Source organism: Aspergillus clavatus, genomic scaffold, assembly GCF_000002715.2.
Source record: "Aspergillus clavatus NRRL 1 1099423829805 genomic scaffold, whole genome shotgun sequence".
Lineage (NCBI taxonomy): Eukaryota > Fungi > Ascomycota > Eurotiomycetes > Eurotiales > Aspergillaceae > Aspergillus > Aspergillus clavatus.
In genome coordinates this window covers 2,463,868-2,484,555 of record NW_001517094.1, presented here as the reverse complement: position 1 = coordinate 2,484,555, position 20,688 = coordinate 2,463,868, and the positions used below count along the sequence as shown (strand labels likewise).

General features: G+C 50.6%; 7 protein-coding genes across 7 annotated transcripts, besides 4 other annotated features; 5 read left to right on the top strand and 2 right to left on the bottom strand.

The window, feature by feature from the left end:
* Window positions 1-437: 437 nt before the first annotated feature.
* ACLA_026420 (bifunctional phosphatidyl-N-methylethanolamine N-methyltransferase/phosphatidyl-N-dimethylethanolamine N-methyltransferase) lies at window positions 438-1,394 on the top strand (the record flags this gene model as incomplete). The annotated part of the gene is made up of 3 exons (XM_001269350.1): window positions 438-486; window positions 771-1,197; window positions 1,319-1,394. The coding sequence occupies 3 exons, from the start codon at window positions 438-440 to the stop codon at window positions 1,392-1,394; spliced, it is 552 nt and encodes a 183-aa protein (XP_001269351.1).
* A 705-nt stretch (window positions 1,395-2,099) lies between these two features.
* ACLA_026410 (RXT2 domain-containing protein) lies at window positions 2,100-3,916 on the bottom strand (the record flags this gene model as incomplete). The annotated part of the gene is made up of 4 exons (XM_001269349.1): window positions 2,100-3,292; window positions 3,377-3,530; window positions 3,635-3,756; window positions 3,844-3,916. The coding sequence occupies 4 exons, from the start codon at window positions 3,914-3,916 to the stop codon at window positions 2,100-2,102; spliced, it is 1,542 nt and encodes a 513-aa protein (XP_001269350.1).
* A 534-nt stretch (window positions 3,917-4,450) lies between these two features.
* ACLA_026400 (uncharacterized protein) lies at window positions 4,451-8,541 on the bottom strand (the record flags this gene model as incomplete). The annotated part of the gene is made up of 4 exons (XM_001269348.1): window positions 4,451-6,222; window positions 6,277-6,390; window positions 6,459-8,076; window positions 8,251-8,541. The coding sequence occupies 4 exons, from the start codon at window positions 8,539-8,541 to the stop codon at window positions 4,451-4,453; spliced, it is 3,795 nt and encodes a 1,264-aa protein (XP_001269349.1).
* A 2,015-nt stretch (window positions 8,542-10,556) lies between these two features.
* Window positions 10,557-10,594: a microsatellite.
* Window positions 10,558-10,582: a microsatellite.
* Window positions 10,595-10,600: 6 nt separating the features above from the next.
* Window positions 10,601-10,623: a microsatellite.
* Window positions 10,624-11,452: 829 nt separating this feature from the next.
* Window positions 11,453-11,485: a microsatellite.
* A 15-nt stretch (window positions 11,486-11,500) lies between these two features.
* On the top strand, window positions 11,501-14,305 carry ACLA_026390 (alpha/beta fold hydrolase; the record flags this gene model as incomplete). The annotated part of the gene is made up of 2 exons (XM_001269347.1): window positions 11,501-13,310; window positions 13,383-14,305. The coding sequence occupies 2 exons, from the start codon at window positions 11,501-11,503 to the stop codon at window positions 14,303-14,305; spliced, it is 2,733 nt and encodes a 910-aa protein (XP_001269348.1).
* An 889-nt stretch (window positions 14,306-15,194) lies between these two features.
* Window positions 15,195-16,103, top strand: ACLA_026380 (Glutaredoxin domain protein; the record flags this gene model as incomplete). Its single annotated transcript, XM_001269346.1, has 2 exons — window positions 15,195-15,269; window positions 15,339-16,103. The coding sequence occupies 2 exons, from the start codon at window positions 15,195-15,197 to the stop codon at window positions 16,101-16,103; spliced, it is 840 nt and encodes a 279-aa protein (XP_001269347.1).
* A 613-nt stretch (window positions 16,104-16,716) lies between these two features.
* On the top strand, window positions 16,717-17,917 carry ACLA_026370 (60S ribosomal protein uL6; the record flags this gene model as incomplete). Its single annotated transcript, XM_001269345.1, has 5 exons — window positions 16,717-16,762; window positions 17,031-17,078; window positions 17,243-17,498; window positions 17,633-17,810; window positions 17,867-17,917. The coding sequence occupies 5 exons, from the start codon at window positions 16,717-16,719 to the stop codon at window positions 17,915-17,917; spliced, it is 579 nt and encodes a 192-aa protein (XP_001269346.1).
* Window positions 17,918-18,721: 804 nt separating this feature from the next.
* Window positions 18,722-20,687, top strand: ACLA_026360 (triacylglycerol lipase family protein; the record flags this gene model as incomplete). Its single annotated transcript, XM_001269344.1, has 4 exons — window positions 18,722-18,802; window positions 18,877-19,007; window positions 19,061-19,877; window positions 19,941-20,687. The coding sequence occupies 4 exons, from the start codon at window positions 18,722-18,724 to the stop codon at window positions 20,685-20,687; spliced, it is 1,776 nt and encodes a 591-aa protein (XP_001269345.1).
* Window position 20,688: the final 1 nt, after the last annotated feature.

Below are 20,688 nucleotides of genomic sequence, written 5' to 3'. Positions count from 1 at the left end.
CATCAGACAATGAGAAGGTACCTCCAGACTGGACACTCCACGATAGATAACAGTTGGCGGTGAGGAAAGTCCGCCGAGGCTCCCGTCGTGGGGAAGGATGGAAGTGATGCCTGTGGTAATTTTGTGTGATATTTAGGGATGATTTCAATAGAAGGATTGAGTTGTCACTAGTCAGATAAAGTCTGTTTATGTCTCCGAGGACTTCATGTACCTGAATGGGGACTTTGAGCTGCTCCTGGTGGTGAGCTCGTGCAACTGTCAACAATTGATAGATGGAGAGTCACGTGGACCCGGGGGGGAGCTCTGGCAGACGTCATGTCATGTGATCCAGCTGAGCTGTTCTTTTTGCTTCGACTCTTGTGCACAACCAGCAATCTATCAACAACCTCAACTTTTTCGTTCCGGCCTAGATTTCGAGTTTCTTAGCACTCAACAATATGACCAGCCTTGTGGATTACATTGATTTCTCGCAGAAATCCTTCCTAGGTGCGAACTGTCCAGCTCTTCGCATGTGGACCTTCTTTAGCTCATCAACACCATAGGATGTGCTCTTTTCATCGTGTTCAACCCATTGTTTTGGAAGTAAGTCTGGATGCACTCGGCATACCGCTTTCCTTCTTTTCCCTCAATTGAGATCTTAGGCTGACATGTACATCGCCTGGTGTAGCATTGTTGCTCGCGCCGGTTGGTTGAAACTCCCCTTGCTCTGAAGCTCAAAGCTAGGATCAACTGCTCATTGGCACAAAACCAATTCCCATTTCTTCCTGTAGAGTACCGAAAGCACTACTTGACTCGTATATTTGGTAGCCCCTATTATGGATGCTACTTTCTCGGATTCGTCATCTTCACCCTGGGCCTCGCGCGCGACCATGTGTATCAACTGGCCCTCGAAGATCAGCCTTACTACGCCCCAGTGCACCAACCGCTTCTAGGCGCCGTCCTGTTCGGCATCGGATCTATCCTCGTCTTGACTAGCATGTATGCCCTTGGTGTCACTGGTACCTATCTCGGAGACTACTTCGGCATCCTTATGGATGCTCCCGTCACCGGCTTCCCATTCAGCGCCACCGGTTCCCCCATGTATTGGGGAAGCACCCTGAACTTCTTGGGTGTCGCCCTTTACTTCGGCAAGGCTGCCGGTCTCTTGCTCACTGCAGAAGTTTTCATCGTGTACTGGTTCGCTCTCCAGTGGGAGGAGTAAGTCATCCACTTGATCTTCCCTGGCCTTGGGTCTTGAGACGGTCTCGACAGAGTCCCTTTCGTCTCGAGGCTCAGGAGAGGGGGTCAATTGTAACAACCACTGATCATGTCCTTGTAGTCCTTTCACCGCGGAGATCTATGCCAAGCGGGAACGGGAGCGCGCAAAGTCCAAGCGCGGAGGCAAGAGCTTGTAAGGATGACGCGCCGTCTATGCAGGAACTCGAAAACGAGAACTCGGCGAGATCAGTGCCTAGGACATTCAACATCCACAAGATCCATGCGGAGTCATCGATACCCTGGTTGCGTCTGTGTTTCTTTTCGGCCAGCACTACCAGGACGATGTTCACGAGCCCCATGACTTGCGTCTTTTACAATAGAGGGAAGGGGGAAAAAGGTGGGAAATAATCTTCAACGATCAACTTTGCAGGATGGCATTGCAGGTCATTCCCAACCTGCGCCATGCATTAGAAATATTTACACGATAGAGAGACCTACGGTCCAGTGAGAAGAGTCGAGGTGATGGAGGACTTGGAATGATGCCTCGACGGAGAGTGTGTCTTTGCTTCCGAGTAGTACATAGTAGCTTTATAAAAAATGGTGTTTAATGCTCAACCATGCTTGTTATTTACTCAATGCTTCTAGTCTGCTTTCTTGTTCGTCTTATAGTCGTAATGTATATTCATATTCATCTCAAGTTTGGTCATGGAAAATCACAAAGATGCCCGGTAAAGCCCCTGCTAGACAGTGCCAAAGGTATAAAAACAACCATCTTATACAAACACCGCCAACTCCATGCTATAGTTCTATTTAGTAAGTATCGAGCTGCGTGAGAAGAGGACCCAAAACTTCATATGCGGGAGCACTGGGGACAAGCAAAAGACGAAGCTACTGCGAGCTGATTAAGCACGTCGTCCCCGACCACGTTTGCCCGTCGTCCTGCTTTCCTCGACCGGTTCGATTTCGTCTTCGTCCACCCCTTTCTTGAGTTCCTCGCCTTCCGCGAGGCCCCATTTCTCTCCATCGTACCAATCCTCGCCGTCACTCAATTCGCCCGCATGTCCTTCCGCTTTGCACCACTCGAAGACGTCTTCCTGCATCCGACACGCCCGGAGCAGACACTCCAGCATATGCTCGAACCCTCGGACGGTCTCTTCTTGCTTCTGGATGAAAGACCAAAGCACTCTGCGGGTTTCTTCGGCTTCGTTGGGTGGTAATCCAAAGCTCCCGTCTGGATATATGGAGTCAGGTACCAGGAATAGAGGGTGCGGGGTGGGCAGAGCACTGAATATATCGGTGGCCGAGTCAGATGGGCTGTCAATATCCTGATCCGGGTTCGGATTGGCAGCATTTGTCTGTGCTCTCGTGGTCATGCGGCGCGGCGGCTCAGGCGATGATCCATCCTGCATCTGTGTGTCTTTGTCCATTTCGTCTCCTTGGTTCTGGCCTTGCTGTTGGGATTCTGCGCCTTTTTCATCATGCGATTTCATCTTTCCATTTTCTCCTCCAATAGATGGTTGATCTGAAGTTGCGAGATGATCCTCGTCTTGTTTTGCAGCTGTCGCGGTGTGACCATTTGATTCCGAATGCGCGGGAAGGTCCTCTACGGATGCATCAAACTCCTCGGATTTAGGTCGCATCGTTTGGTCGCTAGGTTGGGTGATGTGAGTATTGGGGGTCTCTGCCCCCTTCTGCATCTCGTGATTCTGGATGTCGGTCATTTCCACATCCTTCTCGGCGACATGCGCCACGACAGACTCTTGTTTCGATTTCTCCTGGATGTTTCCTGTCGCCGCCGGAGTGCCTGCTCCATTCGGCCCGCTTCCAGCCAACTGTGAGCCGCGCATCGCATAGGACGCCCAAGGTTCGAACAAGAGCCGGTCTTCAGGTGTTTCAAACATGCCACACGGCATCCAAGACCCATCGCCCAGGAACCGTCGGTGCAGATTTCTAGCATGCCATAATAGTACGCGCTCCTGTCGCAATTTCGCCTCAACAGCCTTTGTCATGTTTCTCAGCGCCTTTGAGGTGTAGGCGTGCGATAAAGAAGGGTGGGTAGGTAGTTCGGAAGGATGCTTTAGAGGACATAGGAGATCTAAAAAGATAGGCGCAGAAAACATCAGCTGTGCGCCTAATTGCATTCAATTGGGGGGGGGGGAAATAAAATCATGAAACTTACTCTCCAACGCGATTTCCGAAAATGGATTCTCTTCAGCGGCCACAGCATCCGCCTCCGAGTCTTCGTCGTCCTCATCGAGCTCATCCCCCTCTGAATCATAGCGCACAGGATTATGTTGGAGAATATATCGGGTATAGCCAGCATGCTCGATTTTCTAATGTTCAGAAAAAGGAATCAGCGTCATTCTTGCTGTCAACGTAGTCCCGCCCGGGCATACTGCTCGTCGAAGGATCATGATCCGGTGTATTCAGGACTCACCTGTTTGTACGAATCCTCCGGGTGAGCAAAGCCTAGAGCACCCTCGCGCACATATTTCGCATTCGCTCGTAGTTTGTTGCCTCTGTTTGTTGGTTGAGTGATCGGGTCGTCGGGAGCCGAGTCTGCAGCGAAGAGGAAGTCAGAACCGCACGCGAACAGAAACCATTGACGAAACACAAGCACGCTGGGCTAAATGAAGACAAACATACATTCAGTCTCTCTGCGTAGGGCTCTTTTCATGCCGACAATCGTCTCGGCAATCAAAGCTGCTTGCGCCGCCATGGCGATTGGAAATCGTAACAGAAACAGTACGGAGAGCAACGCTAGAATGGGAAGAAGTTGCTGATTAAAGCGCCAGTTTCACAAATGACTGACTTGGCGTCAATTCCATGCAAAAGAACGAGTTCCAGGTATATTGTCGCCCCTGCAGAATGTTCAATCAGAGTTGGATGGAAGGGATCTGGCTCTTGTGTCTCTTTTGTTCTTGTCTTGCCTCAGCCTGTCTTGCCTGTCTCTCTCTCTGAGGAGCTGCGGGCACCGGGCGCTCCTCCGATCGCCGCCGCTAGTCCACTTTGGGATCCATTACTTTGCGCGTGATAAGGGCTGTCCACGTGACTAACCCTGCTATCATTATATACAAAGGGCATGAGTACGAAGAAAATAGGATATCTCAACAGGATCTCGAGAAGAAATTCTTCAGTTGAGGGAACTTATGCAGTCATACAACAAACCGGCTTCATTTCGCGATTGGCCAGCCATAGATGGCGTCAGCAAAACTATGAGAGGCAGACAAAAGCACTCCATATGTTCTATCGTCTAGTCATCGGCATCAACCCAGACCAGGATTCCCTTCTTGTCGGATCGCATCTCCTCAGTCGGTTGAACCCGCAGGGTTTTGTTGAAGTATGTATCCACCACAATCAGCTGGGGCTGAATCCATAGCCCTCGTTTGGACGCCAAGAGATTGTATCGCACCGTGTGCCTGCTCAATGGCACAAGTTGAACCACCATTGTCTTTGGCCCACTGAAAGCAAAATTTTCGCTAGCTTCCATTGCAAGATTGAAGGTAAGAAAGTGCGTCGAGGGGTTCTCCAGTGTGTAATCCAAATGGATCACACCGTTTAGCGTCTGGGAAGCCACTGCTGAGGCGAGAATGCGAGGCTCCCCAGTGGGGACGATGAATCGCGGAATAGGGAGAGTCGTTGTGGTTGTGGCAGAAGTATGGTCCGCAGGCGATGCAGTGTCCTCCATGCTTCGGCGCCATTGAATCTCTAGCGCAAGGTTCAAAGCCGTAGGTCGTCGGTCTCCCAGAACCAATTTCTGAAGATCCAATGTGAAGTTGGACTCCCGAAGCTCCTCAGGGCGTATTTCAGGCTCGTCTGCACTGACGACCATTTCTGGTCCGATATTGCAAATTGCGCCGCTTCCAAGATTCAATAAAACCACCGAGATCTTCTCGATGATAAGCGGCTCCAAGGCGAACGAGACAACTTTGGAATTCAGACACCATCTTTGGTGCAGGCCCCGAGGCTTTGCAACCGCATCATCTTCAAGTGAATCCTCGTCCATAGTAAAAAAATCCGGCCAGGGTTCGGGGTGAAGGCGTGGAAGGAATTCATAGTTCGCCTCGAATGGCCGAACGACTGACACGGTCACTCTGTGTGTCGCTATAATAGGAGTCTGGATGTCAGACACAAGGTTATATACGCAGTTGATCTCGAGCTCGTATGTAGATGGTTCCAGAGTGTCTGTTAGCACAAGTGCCAAGTCCCGTCTGGACGATCTCTCCATGATTCCGATTGATCGTCTTAAAAAGTGATGTGCGCCCTCGATTGGAGAACTATCCCGAGAGCGATGTGATTCGGTCTCATCCTCATCCTCGAGCCAGAGTATCTGCCCTCCCAGCTTCGACTGACCGAAGAGTCTAATCTCTGCTGTCACGTCCGCAGCCTCGTCTTCTTCGTTGTGTACGTCCATTTGGAGGATAACCCGCTCATTAGTGTAATATGTACTTTTGATGCCTGAGGTCTTGATTCGAATTTTGGGTGGCTTAGGCATGATCTTGCATCGACTAGTATCGCGGCCCTTGCCTACCCGTCTTCGAACTGCACCGTGCGTGGTCTCCTGCCACCAATAAGCTTCCTGTCGGGCCAACTCAGTAATGGCACAAGCTAGATCGAATTTTTCTTCGTCAATCAGCAAAGTGATCGAGGCAACTCGGGACTCTCCTGCTTCCCGCGGGATAGATGTCACGTTGAACACCTTGGTCTGCGAAGGTCCCAGAGTCAAATCGCCGAGTCCAACCAATGCTGTCAGACCGATGGTTGGGGAATTGAGGGAGGTCGAGTCAGCCGAGGTAGGTTCGCGCAGCGTCAAAGACGATATTATGCATGGGGTCTTGGCGTCAGCGTTGACATCTTGATCAGCTTGGATTTTCAATGGACGGAGGCAGCCCTCGAAAACAATCTTCACTTCGGATAGTCGAATAGGGTCTGACGACCTCTGGGCGCAGGATGTGAGAATCAGCTGGCCTTTCAAGGGCTCGCCGACGTTTCCTTCGGATTTCTCGAAAACAAATGTGGCCGTGACTATGGTAAGTCAGAAAAGAGCGCGCAAGAAAAATCAGCCACGGGTGTCCTTACCACATGAAATAACATCCTCTGCCTTCAAAACAACAGACGCCTTGGGCTGCGTATCCGGGAACTCTGCAAGGCCGCGGTGGATACTATAATGCCATCCAGGCCGTGGTTGGAAAACTACGCAAGCCACCAGAAGTCAGACAATGGCTAGCGGGTCGCTGAACAGATCAAAGGCAGTTACTCACCCCTGTGCATTAGCTCCCAGTCCACTCGTAGAGCCATCTCGCTATCCTGCATCCGTAAAGCGCATTCTCTCAGAGCCCATCCGAATTTTGCCATAAGCAGCCACCAGCCAGAATGTCGCCAAGTGAGAGACGGCCACAGCGGACGAAGCATCTCATATGCCTCAGCCCATGAATTGACGCGCATATACTCCTCCGCTATCTCTAGGCTAAGACTTTCTATCTTTCTAGTCTGCTTGCGCTTCGCGAATTGCTCGAGTGCCCCCTTCAAAGCATTTAGGATTTGCTGCGAATGATTGAAGCCAGTTGAACCCGCTCCTGAGGCTTCAATATGAGGTCCTGGGGCAAGGTAAGTGTCATACATGTATGACTTATTGGCAATCTGGGAAGCGGGAGATTGGCCGGGTGAGATTCTATCCTCGTCTGGGATCTGCTCAGCTAGAGTGCGCCGAGCCATCGCATGTTTTGCAGATCGATAGAGCCAATAGCCCTCATGGTGAAGCTGCTCCCAGGGGTATGTCACTTCATTAGCAGAAGCTGATTTTCGACGGTGAACAAAAATGATAGATTGTTCTGCGGCTCCATCTTTATCCGAACGATCATCAGAGATTCCAGGAATTCCCGCCTGTCGGATAAGCTGCGCCATTACCATCGACCATCTGGCCTCCCAGGCTTCCCACCCGTAGTTCCTGGTTCCTTTACCGCGGCGATTAAGGATATCTTGGGATCGGGTCCGGTGGTCGATCCATGATCGGACAGCAGCACTAGTTTGCCCAGTCCACAGTAAACAACGAATAATTCGGATAGCCAAAGCATCAGACAACAGACGAGCATCGTTGAACCTCGGACTCCAGCCGGCAATATTCTCAATGACGTCCTGACCAAACAAAGTTTCATATGCGCTTTCGTAGTTCCTCAAGGCGGCATCGATCTCCTGGCGAAACTCGGCAAAGATACCGAGCTTGAACTCATAGCGTACATTCCATCCTTGAAGTGACAGAGTCTGAGAAGTTCCGCTAGTCGGTGGTGCCGTGGGAGGTGGAATGGTGCTTCGGTTGCGTTTCCGTCGAGCATGTTTGGAGAGATCACGGTAATATTCCGTCACCAACGGTTGGATCAAGGACAGCAATCCCCTGGTAAGCTCCTTCAACTCGGCTGCGTTTGCATCAGGTGGGAGCAAAATAATTGATTTCTGGTCCAAATTAGTGGCTCTTCGGATGCTTGCGACTCGTTCCTCCATCTCCTCAATGTAGTCCCCAGCGCCTTCTTCGGGAAGAAGGACGACGATGAAGCGAGTATTGTAGCCAGATGCGGTCCACTCCTGTTTCAGTCCGTTGATCTCGATCTTCAATTGATTATCGCGGAGAGAGCTCATATTGGAATCCAAGCAAAATGGGAAAAAGTTGATGACCGCCGCAGGGACAAGGTTCTGGTGCTTCGACACCCACAGAGGGGTCAGCAGCCCATCCGGAAAGGTAGGAGAGCTTGGAGTCAAGGGAGATATAGGTGAATGCAGGACGAAAGATGGCGCCGGAGCTGCATCATTCTGCTGCCCTCCTGTTGGACTAGTCGGAGGAGACAACGGCGGGGGGTCAGCTTTACGTGGAGGGAGCCTGTAAGACTGGGATTTGTGTCAGCGACATGTTGCAACGTAGGTCGGAGAACGCGATATTGCCAAAAGGAATGTAGACGTGTGCATCGACTGTAGAAAGGATGGTCGATTGGGCTTGCGCTTGTTCGTGTTCGATGGCATCCGTAGCCTGAGACTGAAGGGGTCGATTCTGAAACAACCTACCCTTCCAACGCTCTTGATTCTATATCCGATCCCAGAAGACCTCGCACCAGTAGGTTGACCTGCATCCCATGGCACCCGCGACACGTCTTCCTCCAGTAAGTTACTCCGTAACTCGTCCGCAGTCGGTCCGCTTAGTGGGGGGAAGTCCGAGTATATTGTTGGTCCCTTCTCTTGGAGGAGAGGGTAATCCGAGGCGCTCGATTCATTATCGTCCTGCGTGTCGGCTTCCAGGCCGGAAAGGAGAAGAAAAGGAAGGTTATGGACCACGTAGTCTTCGGGGTAGGCGTCCATCGCGGACAATGCTCTGTCTTCGTGGGATGTAGATCACCGCATGTCTGGGTTCAAGTTGTGGTTTGAGGTCGCCGCGAAGGTCGAGCACCGATTATGTTATTGCTGTTGGAATGATGGGTAGCCTCTTCTCGATTCAAAAGTAGTAGAATTGTTCTTATCCTATGTTGAACATTGGTATCGTGGTGGTAGATTTAAGCATTCGCTTTTCTATGCCAAGCTGCAATTGCAGTTCCATCCATCATCAACAACAATTGTCTGCCAAGCCTGCAATAACAACCCAAGTATAGTGTATACTCATGCTATCTAGATAGCTACCAAGCACCCCAGGAATTTTTTTTTTTTACTGGCACGTAAGGCTACACATATCAACGTAGAAAGAGAGGATAAATCTAATGGAGAAGATATAGGGATAAATATTGTGGTAAATTTGAAATTGATGCCAGGCCTGCAATATGTTGTGTGAATCCTGCTGATACTAGCTGAATATATATATATTGACGACGTGCATGCCTTCAGACTTATTCTGAGGTCCGGAGTCGATGAGCGGTTTTATGTACATTCAGCGAGATGCAAGGCTCAGAGGACGGAAAATACATATGCTCTTTTGCGAGTATATCCTTGCAGAGACCATGGCACTTTGTAGGTAATTTCTTGAATCAAAGTTTGGTTCCAGGATAGTGCGCTCCCCAAACTGTCCCAATACTGGTAAGTAGCTTGCTAGTATCCTACATGAATACCCTGAGTAGTCCATTGATATATCTTCTAGGTACTAATCCTGCAATGTACCTTGAGACTTGCATCAAGGGCCGCACTTGCTTAGGAGTTATGATCTATAACAGGGAAGACACTCCCTCATTTTAGATTGAGTGGAGAGATTCCCTAGGATTTGACCAGCTGTGTTGCTGCTAGTACCTCTTATAGGCAATAAGGAGAATTCCCATGAGTGTGAGTCCATAGGAGTTGCAATGATTGAAAATCTTCAGTCAATGGAAGTTCACCATATATTGCCAAGAGGCAGAATTAGACAACAAAGACGGTGCATACAAGTAACAAGGTGCCTAGTGTCTATATGTAAGGTACACTCCACCTATTGTCAATAACAATCTCATAGTCTCATCCGATGGTTACATATCCTACTGTCCCTGTACTGCTCCCTAGATATGACTCTGTATCTCTGTTGTAACTTGTGTGAGAAGCTGTATTATTCAGTGTCCTCCTCCATCCATCCCAGTTGTCTCACTATTGGTGGAGCCTCGGAAGTCGGAAGAGCCCACCTCACCTAGCCAGTGAGTTACCTACTAATATGGTGCTAAGAATCCACACCCTTCCGTCCTTCATTGATCCAGATATCTGGTAGATAGTTCTTCTCTTAGATAGACTTTGTAGCTCTGAACTCTTGTGGCATCAGCAATAGGGACTAGAGTGCTAGGGAGCCTCTAAAATGCCAAGCGAGAACGTGGGGATGGTTGACAGTCCTCACTACTCTGACTCTGCAGTCTGCACCCATCATTGAGTTATGTATTACTTGAGTCTTTGATGGAGAATTCTATACCCATCCCTTGGGTTGTTGAGACATGATTCAGTGAAATCGAAGCTCACATGGAGTATGATGAACCAAATGCCATTATATTCCATCCAGAGTCCAGTGTTTGGACTCTGGTAGTGAAACCCGGGACCTCATTAGCCACGACTTCTGAGCGACTGAAAGTGAATATGAAGTCTCGTGAGCATCATGTATACAGTTTTGACTACCAACCTATGCAGTTAAGTGAAATTTGGATCTACGAACCATGTGGAGGGCCAAATTGAAGCCGTTGGCCTTGGGATGCTGAGTGGACGGCTTAAGGGAGACTAGGTTAGTATTTCGTATCAAAAAGGCTAAGGCTAAGGCTAAGGCGGAAGAAAAATATGTACTCTGTATGTAAGAATGAATCCTGGACCCAATCTAATATGATATTTATGCTATTATTCAGTTTCAGTCTCGAGATTATATTCTTCTGAACAAGGGATTTTGTTTCTTCTTCTTCTTCTTCTTCTTCTTTCTTTCTTTCTTGAGGCAGTCTTGTCTTGTCTTGTCTCGTCAGCCAGGTGTGCCATTGGGAGCTCAATTCCAAATCCTCATTATTATAACAACCAGGGCCCAAGGGAGTCAATATCCATCTGACTACTCCTTATTCCTCATTATCATCATTATTATTTTTATCTGCTCTCGATCTATCGACTCAACTAGCTGATAATAATACCACTAAGAATATTCTTTTCCGTCAAACCCCCTTCTCTCCTTTCTTCCATGTTTTGACGACGACGACGACGACTACTACTACTACTACGATCTACCTGACGACCATGGCTTGCCTATCTTAACTTTTTCCCTAATAGTTATACTCTACATATTGCCCCTCCTCTCTTTAATCTTCTGGCAATAGCAATCTTCTATTCTACACTCTTTTTTTTGAATACCTTCATTTGGGAGCTCTCCTCCCTCCAATCATTGACATTATCCTAATCATAATCGCCCCGTCTCCTTTTTTACCAATTCCTGAGATCCATCTACATTACATATTCTATCCCCTTTTGCTTGTCCTCCAGATAACAATACAACTTCTGCAAGGGGCTCACACATCACCAAGGAGGCTTGCTGCGATCGCCCTGAATTCTCACCAATTGGCTCATCTCGCACATGCAGTTCCATCGTTCTTTGAGAGTTAGAGGTTCGCATCCGTTGAAGCTCCCTTGTTCCATCACCCTTTACAGGACCATGCGGATTCTCGCCCAGCACCCCTATCGCATCAACCACCTGTGACATTCTCTTGATTCCGAATTCGGCCAGAGACCTTCATATAGCATCCTCGGAGTATTCCTGGAATTCACATCCAATCAACAGAGGGAGAGGGGGGAAACCAAAAATTTTAAAAAAAAAAAAAAAAAAAAATTAAAAAGAAAACCAAATAAAAGTAAGATGGCTGCCATGGAGGAATTGCTGGCGCCCGCGGTCCATGCCCCTTTACAACCGGCGTCTTCCTCCCTCCTCTCACGACGTCGCAAGTCTCGCTCGCATTCCTCGGCAGCAAGTTCAGCACCACAGGTTGATCAGACGTCCCCGGAGGTGATCACGTCTTTGATATCGTCTCTGTCCACCATTTCCGTGCCTCTCCAGACACATTTCGACAACGTCCCGCGTCTTGATTTAGATACGGGCCCTTCATCACCAATTTTTTCGGTATTTTTTCCATCGGAGCTTCAGCCTGCTGCAGACCAACATCCGCCGAGCGATCATGGGTTTGGAGTGAGCTACGGAGCGCAACCGGCCTCTGAAGAAGGATCGAACAATCCGTTTCTGCATCCAGATGATGCTGCTGATGCGCCGGTCATCCGCATGGCCAGAGCTCCGCCATCTCCCAAGCCGAAAACTGCTATCGTCCCTCCTCCTCCCGTGAGACCTCCTTCCAGGAGTTCTTACACATCCACAAAAGCGGCAGGTGAGGACGGCGCATTTGGTATGATCACTTCGGAACCTGGCCCCCGAGTGTCAACCGCACCGAGCATCGCATCCACCGGTTCTTCTGGGCGAAGGAGCCTTAAAAGCCAACTCGGTCTACTGAAGAGATCGTCGCGCGAGTTTATGAGCGACAAGGATAAACACGCAGACCGGCTACGGAAAACAAGTAGTTACAACGATAGCCTGAGACACAATATCCCTCGCAGTCGAACCAGCTTGCGGTCCATGCACTCCATGGCCGATGTTGCCGAGGAGGCGCGGCTGGATCACTTTTCCAAGGAAGCACGTCACGAAACTGCCGCCAGTGCCCCGCCGAGCAGGGATCGTTCATCATCGCAAAGCGCGCGCGCAAGTATTAGCAGCACACCGGGGGGTATTGGTAGTGGGAGGGTCATTCCGGCCCGCGAGTCGTCATTGCGACATAGCTTTTCCTCCAGCCCGAGGAAGCGCGGGTCCACTCGCCATAGCAGGTACTCTTCTACTGCCAGTCGGGAGATGAAACCGGATAGGAATGGCGGCGATGATGTTGGCAGCGAAGCCGAGCAGGTCACAAGGAGGATACAGGAATTGAAGGATCAACAGCAGCGAATCAAAACCGAATTGGAAACGGACGACAGCCCAGAAAAATCTTCCAAGGGATCACTACCTCAGCCAGCTCGGCCTGTACGACGATCAACCGACATGGATCAGCATGTCCATGGAAATGGGAGCTCTGCCTTCGAAGAGAGCGCTCCGGCGCCAGCTGTTATGACAGGGAAAAGCCGGACAGTGACTCGGAATGAATCCGCGCCCATCTCAAAGAATCCCAATCTACCTCTGCAAGGTTACGCAGCTCGGCAGTCTTTCGACAAACCAGGCTCAACTGAGAGGCTCCGATCTAGGCGATCATTGGAGCCGTCGACCCCAACCCGTGACCACAAGCGTGCTCCATCTAATCCAGCCTCACCAAACCATGCTTCCGTCAACGAAGAACGGCCGTCGAGCGCCGACTCAATTGACTTCGCGGTACTCGAGTACATCTCGTCTCCGAAACTTACCCAAAAGGTTCCTCATCCTACTACCGGCCGTGCAATTGCCTTTTCGGAGGTCGGCGACCCTAGGGGTCATGTCGTCTTATGCTGTCTCGGAATGGGTCTTACTCGATATCTTATGGCATTCTACGACGAATTGGCCCGCTCTCTTAATCTCCGACTCGTGACATTGGATCGCCCGGGTGTAGGGGAGAGCGCGCCGTATGCGGAGGAGGCAGGGAACCCGCTCAGTTGGCCAGGTACGAAAGATCTAACCAAAGCCACCCCATGACATTTTGCACAAAGACATTGCTGACTAAACATGACTCTAGACGATGTTGCAATTGTGTGTAATCATCTGAAAGTCAATAAATTCTCAATTCTAGCTCACTCTGCCGGCGCGATCTATGCCTTGGCAACAGCGCTCAGGATTCCACAACATATCCGCGGCCGTATCCACCTCCTGGCCCCGTGGATTCCGCCATCCCAGTTATCGAGCATCGGGTCACAAAAGGAACCCGTACCTACCAATGCTGTTCCTTACTCCCAGAGGATTTTGCGGGCCCTGCCTGCCTCATTCCTCAAAGTTGCCAACTCGAGTTTCATGAGTGCCACAAGTGCTAGTATTACCTCAAGTTTGCCGAAAGCTCCTCGCCGGACCCGACGCAGGGCGACGTGGAAAGAGTCGGCCCCCACCACGGCCGCTGAATCCAACGGATCTGGACGGACTCAGTCCAAGATTCACCAACAGGGGGACGATCTGAAAGCGCTTCAGAACATAAAGCCACCCACCGTGTCGACAGGCACGCATTTAAAGAAAGCCGAAGCCACCCTGGGCCAGACGGCGGCTATTCTGAACGAAGACCGGGAGCGCCAATCTGATTATGATAACAGATTGACGCACAAGATATGGGAGCTAGCCACTACCAACGCCAACCCGGCAGTCGATCTCCTGGTCTGCCTGGAACGTCATCAATCCATTGGATTTCGCTATGTCGATATCACTCGTAACGTTGTCATGCACCATGGGAGCCGAGATACTCGCGTCCCCGTGGATAATGTTCGGTGGTTAGGCAAGACCATGCGACGGTGCGAAGTCCGGGTCCTTGAGGGTGAAGGCCATGGCTTGATGGCTTCTGCAACCGTCATGGGCAATGTGCTAATGGAGATAGCCAAAGAATGGGAGGACTGGATGACCATTGTTCAAGGCCGGCGTCGGGGAACGGTGGGACCACGCCCAGCACTACCATCGTGACCGTAGGCGCAGATCCGGCTGCCCTGCAAATGCTTCCGATGCTAAAGAAACTCAACAGCCTGCGACGATTCTTGCCAGTGCTGCTCCTCCTATCTTGGATGAAATACCACCGCGGCAGGCCTACGGTCAAGCTTCAATCACTTCACTTTGCTTTATAATGAACTCAGTCTCGAGTCGCGGCAATTTCCGGATGTGCCTACATATGCCTACATATGTTGTGATCGAGAATCATGCCTCTTTTCCTTTTTATATCATGATACCAATAGTCCTGTTTGGTTGGTGTTTTGTTATTTTGACAATACCCATTTATAGTATAGATAGCCGAATTGTTAATGTAATCCATAATGGACGGTCGACAAATCACATTATTAAACAGTCATTTTAGGAGGCTCATGAAAATCAGCTCAGAAGTACATAGTCTGTCTGCGTTGCGGACATTGGCTGCTCTAGAGGTTGAAATTGTCTAGAACAATTTGGGGGTTAGATACTGTGACGTAAACCAAGGATTCCTAAAGGCGCGAGCGCTGAAGAAAGGTAGCAGCATTTCACATAGAGTCCATCTAACCACCAGTTCACCATCTTCTCACCAGCAATTACTATAAAATTATTCCATCCCTAGTATTGAGCCCATTTCATAGGGTGCGTTTACTTTGCGCATCCGACAACTTGCAGTCGCAGGATCCAGGACCGCCGCCCCCCTGTTGGCCATTTGGAACACACGACAGCTGCCGCCGGTGCTTCAGTCGAGCTTACACCCAGCTGCTCAAACCAGGTTGTGATTCGGCCATGTTCTCGGCCTAGATGGCAAACGAGCTCTTATAATCCTTACCAAGATCGAAATACTCCAAGTCATCACTCGCGCCAGGACGTCAAAAACGAAACGAACAAGATGTTCGCCCCACGGCGGATTAGGCTGCTTGTTATAGCCGCAATACTCTTCCTCGTCGCGGTCTTCTACTACTCGGTAATTTTTCTCTTTTTGTCGGAACTACATACATATCCAAGCGGGGCTGACACAGCATGCGAGTGCTAGGGCGAGGCCGGCACGATACAGAACCAGAGATTCTACCGATCGACAGTCGCGGCGATAGAGGCGCATAGGGAAGCAAAAGCCGCCGGGACGAAAAACCATGTGCAGCCGCAGAATCCGACACCCGCGAAACCAGTCGAGGCGGAGATAAAGCCCCTGCCGAAGGAGGATGAGCAGGTCAAGGCGGCGATTCCCAAAGAGGAGGGCCAGGAGACGGAGGAGATACCGATCGCGGGACGGACGAAGATGACGGTGCCCAAGAAACAAGACCAAGATGCGCCGAAGAAGGAACCTGCCAAAGCACCGGCTGACGATGACTCGGAAGCGAAGAATGAGCTGAATGCGATTCTAAAGCGGTCACCCAGTATGTTGCTGTGCTCTATGGTTTATCTTCCCCCCATGTTTTCTACGTTTGAAGCGCTGACGTATGCTCTTATCACGCGCACAGTCGTCATCTTTTCCAAGTCGTATTGCCCCTACAGCAAAAGGGCAAAGTCCATTCTCTTGGAAAAGTATACGATAGTACCTGCGCCGCATGTGGTCGAACTCGATCACCATGCACTAGGGAGGCAACTCCAGTCGCTGCTTGGGAAGAATACAGGTCGAACAACTGTACCCAACGTACTCGTCAATGGGAAGAGCATAGGCGGTGGCGACGACGTGACAGCGCTCGACGAGAAGGACGAGCTTGCTTCCACGCTGAAGAACTTGGGTGGGAAATGGATACAGGAGGTCAATCACAAGAACCAAGATACGCCGGCATCGTAACGGAGACCGGCAAGAGGGTGACTTTGGATCGGAGTTCATGGGAGTTTTGGAAAATTGGGCTATCTGATGTGGCTTTATCTTCTCTTAAGGCTTTCATGATATATAATAGAAACATCCCCCAAGATTATGCGTGGTATATGATGAGTTCACTGGCAGTTAATCCTTCTTCTGAATGTCATGGGTGGTTTACAATGCCGCCTGCCTCAGGCAATCAGAGATACTCCGTAGAACAGCCGCAGTCTGTAAGATATAAATGCTGGACAGTTTGTCGGTGACCATGAGAAGCCTGACAGAAAGCAGAGTGATTTGGTTACTATTATATCATAAAATTGGGGTAATTCGCTCTTGTCTCTCCTGTCTATAGGTACACTACCTAATATTCCGTAGATACTCATTTCGTAAGACAGAGCCCGTTGTATGATGGTCCGCCGGCAGAACCCTAGAAAACGCGCTAATCCCGAGTGGGCGCTAAGCGACGCACAACCCGCCCGCCCTCGATTTTCGCTCCACCAAGACCAGGCCGCCTTGTTGAATTTCGATCCTTTCGACGACCGACCGCACGAACGACATCGACAATTCTCCCCTCGGACATTCCACAGCCCACGCAGTCAAGATGCGGTACATTCACTCCGAGGAAAGGCTGCCAATTCCCGACAATGGTGAGCATTCGATCCGTCTCTGGTTGTTTTGTGGTCGTTGGGAGGGAAAAGATCGGAGCACGAGCGAAAGACGACAGCGAGGGCCTGCAGATGCTGGGGATGTTGTGTCGCGCCAGCCTGGCTACAGGAATCCTGTGCGAAACGAAAGCCTGTCGCTCAACACGCCTGTCAGAAGAGGAGGAAATTCTATCGACATTGAGACCGACAATCTTGAGGGGTTTGCAATTTCTTGAGGGGAACTGGGGCTAATTCAATGTGCGCCGTTTAGTGAAGGTTCACATTCGTTCGAGAGTTGTGACCGTCGAGGGACCCCGAGGTATGCAAAAATCTACAATATCCAGCCTTTTCATCCTGAACCTCTTGAAAGTTCTTTTTCCTCTCGTGAGCGAGGAATGGAACATTCGGAATCGGGCATTGTGGGCTTCAATTCCGCTGGGGGCCAACAGCACTGACATGGAACTTCTTTTCCGCGCGACTTAGGCAAGCTCGTTAAGGACCTTTCTCACATCGCCGTCACCTTCGGCCGCCCCGAGAAGAATGTCATCTCCATCGAGCTGCACCACGGTGTCCGCAAGGGTATCGCTACTCTGCGTACCGTCCGCACCCTCATCAACAACCTGATCATCGGTGTCACCAAGGGCTTCAAGTACAAGATGCGCTACGTCTACGCCCATTTCCCCATCAACGTCAACATCGATAAGAACTCCGAGACCGGCCTGTTCGAGGTTGAGATCAGGTATGCCGAGCATAATCCTACAATTGCTAGTTCCAGAATGAGGAGGAGAGACCGCGGGAGATCTTTTGCCTGCCTGTCTGGAATTTTTCATGGGCCGGAAGAACAGTCTTTGCTGACGGAATTCTGTTCAATAGAAACTTCTTGGGTGAGAAGATCGTCCGCCGCATCACCGCTCAGCCCGGTGTTGAGGTCATCACCTCCCCCAACGTCAAGGATGAGCTCCAGCTCTTCGGTAACTCCCTGGAGGGTGTCTCCCAGAGCGCCGCCGACATCCAGCAGATCTGCAGAGTCCGCAACAAGGATATCCGAAAGGTATGAACCGAGCGCTTCTAATCGAATTGGTATCTAGACGCTAACTCCCTCTCCAGTTCCTTGACGGTCTGTACGTGTCGGAGAAGGGCAACATTGTTGAGGAATAAACGATTGATGGGTCTGTCCGCCATGCTGGGTAGTTGAGGATGTCTGGAGAACTTAATTTCGCATTACTTGCATTAGGGAAAACGCAAAGCGAAATCAAAGCAAAAACTAAAACAGAATTTTGAATGCCCCTTTTACGTGTTCACGGGTATGGCTTTTCTCATCTTGGGGGACATGGCGTGTAGAAAATGTTGGGCTTCTATGAGCAATCCAAATTTCCTTTTATCTCCTTCCGAGCCTCGAGATCGTGGACGTAACTTGGACCATTGATCAGATTCTTGATATTCTTAAAAAAAAAAAAAAGGCCTATGCATGGGAAGATGTTGTAGGAAGCCGAAGTGCCAGGACGGGTTGATCGTGATATCCCATGCGCAAGCTTAGCTAGGTGGACCAACAAGTAGAGACCGTTTTCGCTTCTCTAATAAACTCATGGCTGTCGATCAATTAACTATGGATATGTAGAATGCTCATTATCGAACTATGTTTTCTTGCGCTGATGTGGCGGAGTCACGATCCTCTTTTTACTGTATGCTTCGGACAAGTCTTCAGACACCCTCTCATCACCTCGTCATCAACCACCTCCAACAGCTAACTCATCTTCACTCATCCATATTGTTTTCTATTTACTCTATCTATAATATCCGCATCCCGAATACTTCCTGTTGCGATTGTATTTGTCAAGAAGCTGAGCCGATGTGATTTCTACTCCACGTCATATGTCTAGCATGTGAAAGCAGCAACCAATCCTCCGGCATGCGCTGTCCTCCTTTGAGCCCATTCCATCTCGTCAGTGGCCGGTGATAAACATGAAATCCTGGACAGATATCTCTGGACTCTTTGCTGCGATTGTCAGCATGTTACTTGATGTCGCGCTTTTCTGGAAATATGTGTGGCCTCCTCCACCTATCTGTGCAACAACCTTTGAATGAGACCAGATTGGCTGATCAATGTTGCCTTGTAGAGGTTAATGTCGTGGTGGCTGTCAAAGTCTCCCCAGACTAGGCTCCGACACAGTCTGGCTACAGCGCAGTCCTACGAGGAGTGGGAAGAGGCCGCCTTCGAGCTGGACGAGTATCGCAGCGCCGACCTATGGTGAGTGTTCCACATCTCGCACGTCGGTGGGTTGAAGACTAAAATCGCTACAGGCGACAGAACCCTACAAGTCGGCATTACGACTACCGTCTCATCTTAGGAAGGCTAGAAGCTCTGATGACTGCCCGAGAGGAGGAGGACATTCTCACCTTGGCCAATCTGCTCCGCTCAGGGCTTGTACGGAATCTAGGCAACATCACCTCTCCGAAGCTCTTCTTGCATGCCTTTGCGGGTACAAAACTTCTCATCGACGACTACATCACACAGGTTGCGCTTTCTATCCAGCACATCACGGGTCTACACACCGCCCCGATCCACGACAGTGGGTTCACTTCACAGGCGAAGCTGGAACTCCTGCACGACACCCGCCAAGCCTTTGGTAGGACCACGCTGCTCCTGCAGGGCGGGTCGATCTTTGGGCTCTGCCACCTTGGCATAGTCAAGGCCCTATATCTGCAGGGGCTTCTGCCTCGAATCATCACGGGAACTGGAACGGGTGCGCTGATCGCGGCTCTTGTTGGAATCCACACGGAGGATGAGCTGTTGTCATTCCTCGATAGAGACGGGATTGATCTGACGGCCTTTGATCGCAGACGCAAGGAAACCCCATCTGACAAGCATGGCTTCCGATTCCCGTATAACAGCGAGGATGGCTGGCTGGCAACCTTATTCCGGCGTGTCAAGCGATATCTGCAAAAGGGCTACTTCCTGGACGCGGAAGTCTTGGACGAGTGTGTGCGGGCCAATCTGGGTGATTTGACGTTCGAGGAGGCATACGCGCGGTCGAAACGGATCTTGAACATTACAATAGCAACTTCGGGTAAGAACGGCACTCCGCATCTGCTGAACTATCTTACGGCGCCGAATGTGGTAAGTCTCTATAGCGTCCAATTACTCCATCCCTGCGGAATTTACGCTGACATTGCATCGCAGCTGATTTGGTCCGCGGCAGTGGCCTCGAACGCGTCGGCGACTTCTCTCTTCAAGCCCGTCACAATCTACTGTAAGGATGAAACGGGCTCCATCGTCCCCTGGCCACACTCTCAGGACGCCACCTTCCGCTCATGGCGTCACATCCACTACAACGACGGCGAGTCCCCACTCTCCCGGATCGCCGAGCTGTTCAACGTCAACCATTTCATCGTGTCGCAAGCCCGGCCCTATCTCGTCCCGTTCCTGGGCTCAGATCTGAACCTGATAGGCCGCCAACACACCGGCCGGTGGAACATCACGCGGCCGCTCATGCGTCTGGTCGCAGCGGAGCTACGCCATCGCCTTCGGCAGCTGGACTACATCGGCGTCCTGCCACAGGCCATCGGCCGACTTCTCATCGAGGAAACAATCCCAGGATCCAACCTCACGCTGGTCCCGGAACTGTCCCTGGGTGACTTCCCCAAGCTACTGCAGAATCCAAGCAAGGATAGTCTCGCCTACTGGATCCTCAAGGGGGAAAGAGGCGTGTGGCGAGCCATCAGTGCGCTCAAGGTGCGCTGCGTGATCGAGATCGAGCTCGATAAGGGCTATCAGCTCGTTCGGCGACGGCGGCCAAGCGAGAACCACCGCCGTGCTCCCAACGAGGGCGTTCCCAGACGACGCAGGGGGTATAGTATCGACAACGGGCGCGACGTGACCAGTTTGTTAGCCAGTGCGGATTATCAGCCAGAGGTTCCAGGATCTTGAC